The sequence below is a fragment of the Loxodonta africana genome, chromosome Y (genome assembly GCF_030014295.1).
Source record: "Loxodonta africana isolate mLoxAfr1 chromosome Y, mLoxAfr1.hap2, whole genome shotgun sequence".
Lineage (NCBI taxonomy): Eukaryota > Metazoa > Chordata > Mammalia > Proboscidea > Elephantidae > Loxodonta > Loxodonta africana.
In genome coordinates, this window is record NC_087370.1 from 14783397 (window position 1) to 14792180 (window position 8784).

General features: G+C 36.2%; 1 protein-coding gene across 1 annotated transcript; it reads right to left on the reverse strand.

The window, feature by feature from the left end:
• Positions 1-710: 710 nt before the first annotated feature.
• Positions 711-6800, reverse strand: LOC104846423 (amelogenin X-linked). Its single transcript, XM_064278769.1, has 5 exons — positions 6747-6800; positions 4636-4683; positions 3243-3287; positions 2450-2875; positions 711-716 (listed from the first exon to the last, which is right to left on the reverse strand). The coding sequence occupies exons 1-5, from the start codon at positions 6798-6800 to the stop codon at positions 711-713; spliced, it is 579 nt and encodes a 192-aa protein (XP_064134839.1).
• Between the last annotated feature and the right edge of the window lie 1984 nt (positions 6801-8784).

Consider the following 8784-nt stretch of genomic DNA (forward strand, 5'->3'; position numbering starts at 1 on the left):
TTGTGATATAAACATCAGGAGCCTCGTGCTACAATGGTTAAACACTGGCTGCTAACTGAAAGGTTGGTAGTTGGAACCCACCAGTTGCTTTGTGGGGGAAAAATACCTTGGTGATCCACACTTGTAAAGATTTCAGATTAGAGAACCCTGTGGGGCAGTTCTACTATGTCACAAGGGTTCACTATGAGTCAGTTAAATTGACAGCACACAACATCAACAGCAGCAACAGCAACAATATATACATTGCCTAGGAGTTTAACTTTTTCAACATAAAGGGTTCTTCTTATGAACTACTCATTTTGTTCAGATTCAATGATTGTATGTACATGTTGATAATTTTATCAAGTTTATAACTGACTTATAAAATTATCAGATTACATACTTGAGAAGACTTGAGATAGCATAATTTAAATTTTCTCTAAAAAGGAATATAGTCATTATTTGCTTGCCAAATAATTTATATGTTGCATATAAGCAGTTTATACCTTATTCAAGAATATCCATTTATTATATTCTCTCAAGTGATGTGAAGTTTTAAATTTAATACAATAAAAAAGCATCATCAGTAATTTTAAAGTGTTTTATTGTCTGCTATTGAAACTTATTTTTACTTTCAGAATTTACTAAATAAACAAATTCTTGTGTCCTTGTCTTATTCCTGAAAGCAACTGGAATATCTAGATTTGTTCTTTTTTTCTTTTTCTGATCTTTTAATCCTGAAATAAAAAGAAAAAAAGGTTAAAGTCATTTAAAAATATTCCTAGTGAGTACCATATATAATAACATACATGATTTCAGTTTTGTTGAAAACTGAACTGCCAAAAAAAACATTTCAAGTTAAACTTTCTAATCTCCTAAATGTCTTATCTCATTGGATATGAAGTGTCCGTGAAGGAGTCCCCTGCTTTCCTCAGAATTCTTAAAAATTACTAATAATAAAGTAACAATACCTATATTTCATTGAGTACCTTCTGTATAACAGACTCTGAACTAGTAACCTTAATCTTCATAATCACCACTAAGGATGTATCTGTATTCTAATTTTACATACTAAGAAACTAAGATTTAAAGAGTTTTAACTACCCGGCAAAGTTATTTTCCATAAATAGCTTTGGCAACATACTGCTGCAGTATAAAGTCCATGACATTAGTTACTAAAAAATAGTTAATAAATGTATTTTTATACAAAGGGAGATATGTTTCCTAGAATAATTGAGTATTATTAGATTATTAAGAATTAACTATTGTTAGTTAAATAATTATATCAACTAGTTAAATAATATTAACTATTATAAGGTTATTAAGGATACAATCAATTTGTAAAACTCATTTTCCATAAATATATTCATAATTGTGTAGATCTGTATACACATATACACATACATAATGTAAATTTTAACTTGGTACTTAAACTTCAAAATTATCTGATCCAGTCACTTTCCTCCATTTTTAAATGGGAAAACAAAAAGCCAGAAATTTGAAATAACTTGTACAATGCTGTTCTATTTGGGGGCAAAACCAAAGCTAGAACCCACAAGTTCTGGCTTACCATCTAGATCATTCCACCTCACTTCTAGCTACTTCTTAGTAGTAAATTACTAATAACATCTCTAGTTGTAGAATTACGTCTAATGTAGAGAGAAGTGAGGGTATATAGCTATAGCTGAGGGTTACCTTATTGACTATTTCCCATTCATTTGGAAACTCTCTATAATTTGAAGAAATTTGAGCTAAATTTTGGAAATTAAAATTTTAATCTATAGTAACCCAGCACTGAAATCAAAAAGCTCATCTAGTTTAGCTGCCTTTAAATTAGATTAATAATCACTTCCCTATTGCAGTTGAGTTGATTCTGTCTTAGAGTGACATCATAGGATGGAGTAGAACTGCCTCATAGGGTTTCCAAGGAGCAGCTACTGGATTCAAACCATCAGCCTTTTGGTTACAGCTGAATTCTTAAAAACTGAGCCACCAGTGCTCCTAAAACCACTTTAGATAGGTAATTTTCCCTTAGATATTTAAAGACATTCCCTATCTACTTTTTTCAGACTGCTCAAGTGCTTGTATCTCTCCATTCTTAAAAATTGTTCTTTTTGTATTTTTCAGTCCCTTACTAGACTATTCTTACTAGCCAAACCTTGAAAGATAAAAACTAAGCTTATACTGTTGCCCTTAAAATTAATGAGTAGTATATATTCTGGTTGGAATTAAAAGAATTGTAGAATTTGAACTCACCATAAAATCTCTAGTCTTAATTACCAAGCCGTCCAAGCTAATGAACTTGTTTACTTGTAAAGTTACCCTACATGCTTTTGACTAACAGAATCATAGACCTGAAGCTACTGCAGCTCTGGAGCCTGGGATTTTCAAGAACTCAAAACTCCAGGGCAGATTTTGCACCCCCCTCTTTTCCAAGATTTGTACAGTGCTGGCTTCAAGGTGCACTCACCACTTCTTCCCGCTTGGTCTTGTCGGTTGCTGGCCAAGCTTCCAGAGGCAGATCATGGAGCATGGGGGGTAGAGGCTGCATGGGGAACATCGGGGGCAGAGGTGGCTGTGGTGGCAAGGGCTGGATGGGGTGCACAGGTGGCTGGGGCTGCATGGGCTGGTGAGGCTGCGGCTGGACTGGCTGGGGCTGGTAGGGTTGCTGGACCAGCGGAGGGAGGTTTGGCTGGTGGTGTTGGGTTGGAGTCATGGAGTGTTGGCCGGGAAGTGGCATCACTGGCTGCTGGGGGACCACGGGCTGTTGAGCGGGCACCATGGGGATGTGGTGATGAGGCTGCAGCGTGTGACTCGGGAGATGCTGCTGGGACAGCACAGGGATGATTTGGTGGTGCAGCCATCCACCCATGGGCTCGTAACCATAGGAAGGGTACTGGTGAGATACAGAGAATCACATTTACTTTGGTTCCATTGATATTCAACCAAGAAGTAGCAATTTCTTTGTCATAATGACCATATGAATATTTCATACTTTTTTCTCTTTGCAATGATTTCTAACTGTGTATACACACAGAACATTGAAAACTGTGGAGCACACAGTTCTAGTCTGACACTCATGAGGTTACCAAGAATCAGAATTTACTCCACTACAACTGGTTGATTGGTTGGATACAGGTACAACTTATTGAAAATAAATTTCCCACTAGTGTCTGTATGTAGAAGAAACCACCTATTTCACTTAATAAGGGATTTAAATGTAGGCTTAACATTTTCAGAGAACAAATAATATATCTACCTACCGGCTGCCTCATCATATTCTGGTACCACTTCAAAGGGGTAAGAACCTTAAGAGAAGGAAACATTAGGATACATTTGACTTAATTTAGGTCCACGAAATATAAACTCACTCCTGCAGTCTTGTTAATATTGGTGAAGCCTGAAAATGTGATTTTTACAGACAAGAAAAGAAGGTAAGCCTTTGTTGGGTGCTTCCCATGTGTCAGGCACTGCAATGTATCCATCACATGCATGTACCATGTTTTCTCACATGCTTTGAGGCAAGTAGAATCACCATCACTTTTACCGACAAGGTCATGGGGCATTACAGAAAGAAGCTCATTAACTTAACTGAGGTTACAGGACTAGTAAGTCTGTTTAAATTCCATAGCCCTTGCTATTAATTGCAAGTGCAAATAATAATGTTATTATTGATTTCATCCTTTTAGATTTGATGTGACAATGAAAAGCAGCAGAAGAAAAAAAGAAGGCAGGATCTCTGTGATCCTGAAAACAAAAATTTACTGGTCAAATATTTTAGACTTAGTACTTAACAGAACTTCTTGCTCTAAATTCTTGTTAATATTTTCCTTCAGCTTGTGGGAGTAAATGGACTCACAGACCATATCTGAATCTATGAGGCATATAATTTCTTTCTGAAAAATATATACTCAGATTCAGAGTTTCCTTCATGCAGTAGTTCAGCATTTTGTCAATATAAACAAAGGATTGTTAATCTTGCTCATATTATACCTGAAAAAGCTCAATTTATACTCACTGTTTTATACCCCAAACATTGTTTTGAGGTGTGGTTACTATAATTATTTCCCCTTTCCAATGAGGAGAACAAAATTCCAGAAAGAGACACTGATTTTCTCAAGGGAATGCTTGGTTAGTATGAGGTTGAGAAAAGCCTCAAACCAGATTCCAGAATTTTTTTCCAATAAACTGTGGAGTCTCTCAGAAACTACTTGAATGCCAATCTTTCAGGAAAGTTAAATGAGGGAAACATGCAGCGCAAAGGTCTTAGAATCAAGCGATTTGAAGCTGAAAAGGACCTTAAATAACATCCTACCTGATCCCCGTGTTTTCCAGGCAAGGCTAGAACAAGTTTTTTCAGCCCCAGTTCACTTTGTGCCCTAACGTAAAACCTCCCTGAGTTGTATTTCATGATGGAGAATTTCATTGTCATAAGTAGGAGGAGAGACTGAGTCAGACAGGTAAGATAAGGAGGTTCTGGAGCAATGCAGGCTTTAGGTGATCCTGCAAGTCTTAACCTGCGAAGTTGGTTGCAGGAAATAAAAATTGAACGATTTGAGAAACGCTTTGAATGAATAATCAACACAGTACTCTTTACAGAACCCAGGGTATTGTTAAGTCAAAACAATGATCAAAATTAGTAAAGAGAAAAATTACCTCATAGCTGAAGTTGATATAACCAGGGTGCCCAGGATGAGGTGGTAGCTTTTTAGGGAAGGGAAGGGGGAAAGAATAGAAAGAGAGAAAGGAAAAGAGAAAAAGGAGAGATTAAGTCAATATGCAATTGCTTACATGAAGAGATGCTGAAGCTACTATAAAATATCTATATAGTGCATAATATTGTCATGAGTTGGAATTGGCTCCACGACAGCAGGTTTGGTTTATTTATTTTTTTTAATAATTTGAACTTGCATGCTATGTAACTGACCCCTGTTGTTGTTAGGTGCTGTCCAGTTGACACCAACTCATAGAAACCCTATAATGAAACATTGCTGGTTCTTGCACCAACTTTTACAATAGTAGATATGTTTGAGCCCATTGCTCCAGCCACTGTGTCAATTCTTCTCAAGATGGGTTAAATAAAGAGGCCACCTCTTATACTAAAGAGTTCCAAAACAGCTAAATTACTTTTCTGTGGAATATAGTCTTAAGGTGAGAAAATGAAAGCGGAAACTAGCATAAAATTTTTCTCCAGTGTTCTTCAAACCAGTTGTATTGCTAATGAATGCTACTTTACTCCACCCACCATTTCACTTGAAGAAATTCTCTCACTGTTGGAAAGTGAAGTATGTTTTCTCTCAGTTACAAAAAAACAAGAGGAGAATTGTCTCCCAAATCTTACCTTGTTGAATAGAAGATTGTTAAGTGTTTACATATTAGAAGGTTTCATCATAATTGGTATGCAAAGTAAACAGCACATCAAAAACAACAACAATGAAAACCTAGTTGCTAATAAGGTTGGATTCCGAAAAACAGAAACAGCAAATCCCATGGAAAATATTTGTTTACTAAGTACAGAACAATTCTTTTTATTATCTTGTCAACATTTTTTATAAAAGAAGAGCTTAAATGTTCAAAATTTCAAAAAATGGCATGGGTAATAATAAACCAGGACTATCTGACACAGTAAATATTCAGAATAAAACTGCACCATCTAGCCAAGACTATCAAAAGTGGGTGACAAGCAGCTAATACTTGCATTGTGAAATTCTGCTTGATCCTGGAGCGGGAACAAGGGGAGAGAGGCCTGAAGAGTGAATAATGGGCAAAGAAAATCTCCTTCAGACACCTAAACTCATCCAGAGTCCGATTTATTATTTAAAAATGCTATCATATCGTAACAGAGTTAACTCACTGTCCTCTATGCCTTCTTGATAGAAGGCTTGAAAGAGTAGGATGTTGAACAGAGTTGTAGAAAGGCCCAAATGTATAAGATGTGTGTCCCTTGGGGGACTCAGTGTTGTCACCATGCAGGACGTCAGGAAGGCAGAGCAGAGAACCTTGGTCTTATAGATGAGAAAGGAGGAGAGGAGGTAAATAGGCTGGCTGCCCTCTGGTTGTATCAACTGCTACATATGCCACTGAAAAGCAGATGGATCTACATTGGCTACACATGAACTAAAGTTTTCTTCTTGTCTAGGAGAGTAGGTCAGGTTCCTGATCTTCAGTACATTTGAATGTAAAATATACCAATATGTAATGGCGTAGATAGGATTCCACACAGTCCAACAGAAGCCATACACTTAACAGACACACACAAAGAGATGGAACTCCTGGGAACAGAAAGGTAGTTCAGAAAGGAGTATTCTTAATACTGTAATCTTACCCTCTAAATAATATCAGCTGTAGAATTTAGAGATCTGGAGGATATGTGGAAACTTGTGAGAAATTGAGTTTTAGGGAAAACTTTTTTTTTGTAAAGAAGTCTTAGGTGCCTTTCAAGGGTCCATTTTGAAAGTTTCCAGTCATGATGGACTCATTTGTTTCTCAAAGTGTGGTTCACAAATTACCTGCTATCCACCTCCTAGGGTGATTGCTAAAATGCAGTCTTGAAATTACCCTTGCTGTATAGACTCAGAATATTTGGGTGAGTCATCCAAGAATCTATTTTTTTAAACAAGCTTCTTGGGTATTTCTTGAACATAGGGACATTTGGGGACATCTGATCTTGTACTATTTTAAATTCTAAGTTTGCCAGGTGTGGGGCAGATTTTTATGTCCAGGCTTGTGAAATTGGACACTGCCTTGCACAGCAGCATGATACTCACTGGCATGGTAAGGGCTGTTCCCAGGAGGCAGGCAAACAAAACCCAGGGCCCCATTCTTGCTGGTCCTGAAACATAAGGCAATACCTTCTTTTCTTATCATTTCTCAAACACAGACATATTTAACACCACACAAAACGCGCATAATCCACATCAGCCTATTTCTAATTAAAAAAAAGTAACCATTCTTTATGAGATTACTTTATTCATATTTGGATCCCAGACCTCAGCCCATTTTGTGGCTTCTGGAGTCACAATGGTGATATTAGTGCTTTTAAGTCAGGTTGAGAGCTGACCAACTCTTAGGGACATTAACTATCATTACATGATTCAACATGTCATTTTCCTTTATATGCACACCCTGTAGGATCAGCTAGAGGTGCAGAAGCAAAATATAATTTATAGTTAATGATTAAAGAAAAAGGTAGGCTGTGAAAGTCAGGTAGGTCCTCAAGGTCTTCGTACATCAGTGCACAGTACCTTATAATTTAGAATGTGAAAGCACAAAACGCTTTTCATGCTGTCCACTTGACCATCACTATTGTTAAAAACAGAGACTAATCATTTGAGTAAATACATAAAGTAATATTCCCACATAGATTTAGAAGGGAGTGGGGCTTAGTTCCCAAATATCAACCCTATGAAACTTCAGATAAGACCCCCAAATAATGTCTGCACTCCAGGGTCCATGTGAGCTGACGAGATACGATAGCACTAATATTCTGAGATTTTTCCATGAATTTTGAATGAATACAACTTAAAGTATTTCATCTTTAGTCAATAGCATCTTTATTTTGTTTTGTGTTGTAATGTGATTATTCCACAAATTAAACTTTGCTTCATGGCCCAAATTACTGACTTTGAAAACTGTTATGTGGAAATCAAATTTCTCACAGAATGTGAATATAATATGTAAGAATACTGACTATGAAAATCACACTGAAGCTGTCTGTATCCTAAGTCTGTTCCTATTTTAAAATATTATTTGTTGTGCTTAAACACATTTTTTTCAAAGTAGTGGATCACAGCCTGAAGGTGTTATTTTACCTTAATTAATAAACCAAAAATCAAATCTTTTGCTGTTGAGTCGATTTCGAATTACAGCAACCCTACAGGACACAGTACAACTGCCCCATATTGTTTCCAAGGCAGTAAATCTTTACAAAAGCAGATTGCCACATTTTTTACTCATGGAGAGATTGGTGGCTTCAAGCTGCCAACTTTTGCTTAGCAGCTAAATGCTTAATCATTGTGCCACCAGGCAAATACAAAATATTTTATAGTAAATGTTAGTTCTAATAAGCACTTTAGTTCTGAAACTAAAAATTAAAGAATTATAGACACTTTGCTGCTAAAAAATTAATTGACATAATCAATGTCTATAAGATAATTCATTATTGACAGCACAAAGAATCAGAAATTTGGAATATATTTGCAACTGTTTAATATGTAATATACAGAAACATCAAACAATACAAAGTATGTAAAATTATGAATAAATTCCTCTTACCTCTGAATATATTCAGATTAAGTTTCCTTCTGAAATTCAGGGATACTTGATCCTTTAGATTTCTTCCAACTACGAGCTAAATTTATATTATACACAGCATCTAGAATAACCAATCAAGTTGCTAAAGGAAAAATGCGCTACGAACAACAGAAAATCCTGAAATTTTACCAACTATGATCAAACACATGGCAGTATGTTATGATTAGGGCATGTGGAGTCTTTCATTATGGGTAATAACAGATTTTACAAGCACAAGGTCTTCACCAGAATGTTTTAAAGTCAGCAAATTAGTTAACTACACATAAATTCAGATTTACATATAAAAATCTGCTATGTCATGTATCTGAGGAATTATTGTTTTGGAATCATCACTGCTCTTTTTCCTACTTCCATTTTAAGTATGTTCTCTCATCCCTGTGGCTATACCTTTTCAATACTCAGATGCCCTCGGAAGAGGAAACAAAGTCCATTTTTCTTGGCTCCATCCTACAACCCATCTGCCACCCAAGCAATCATAAATTTAAGGTTATC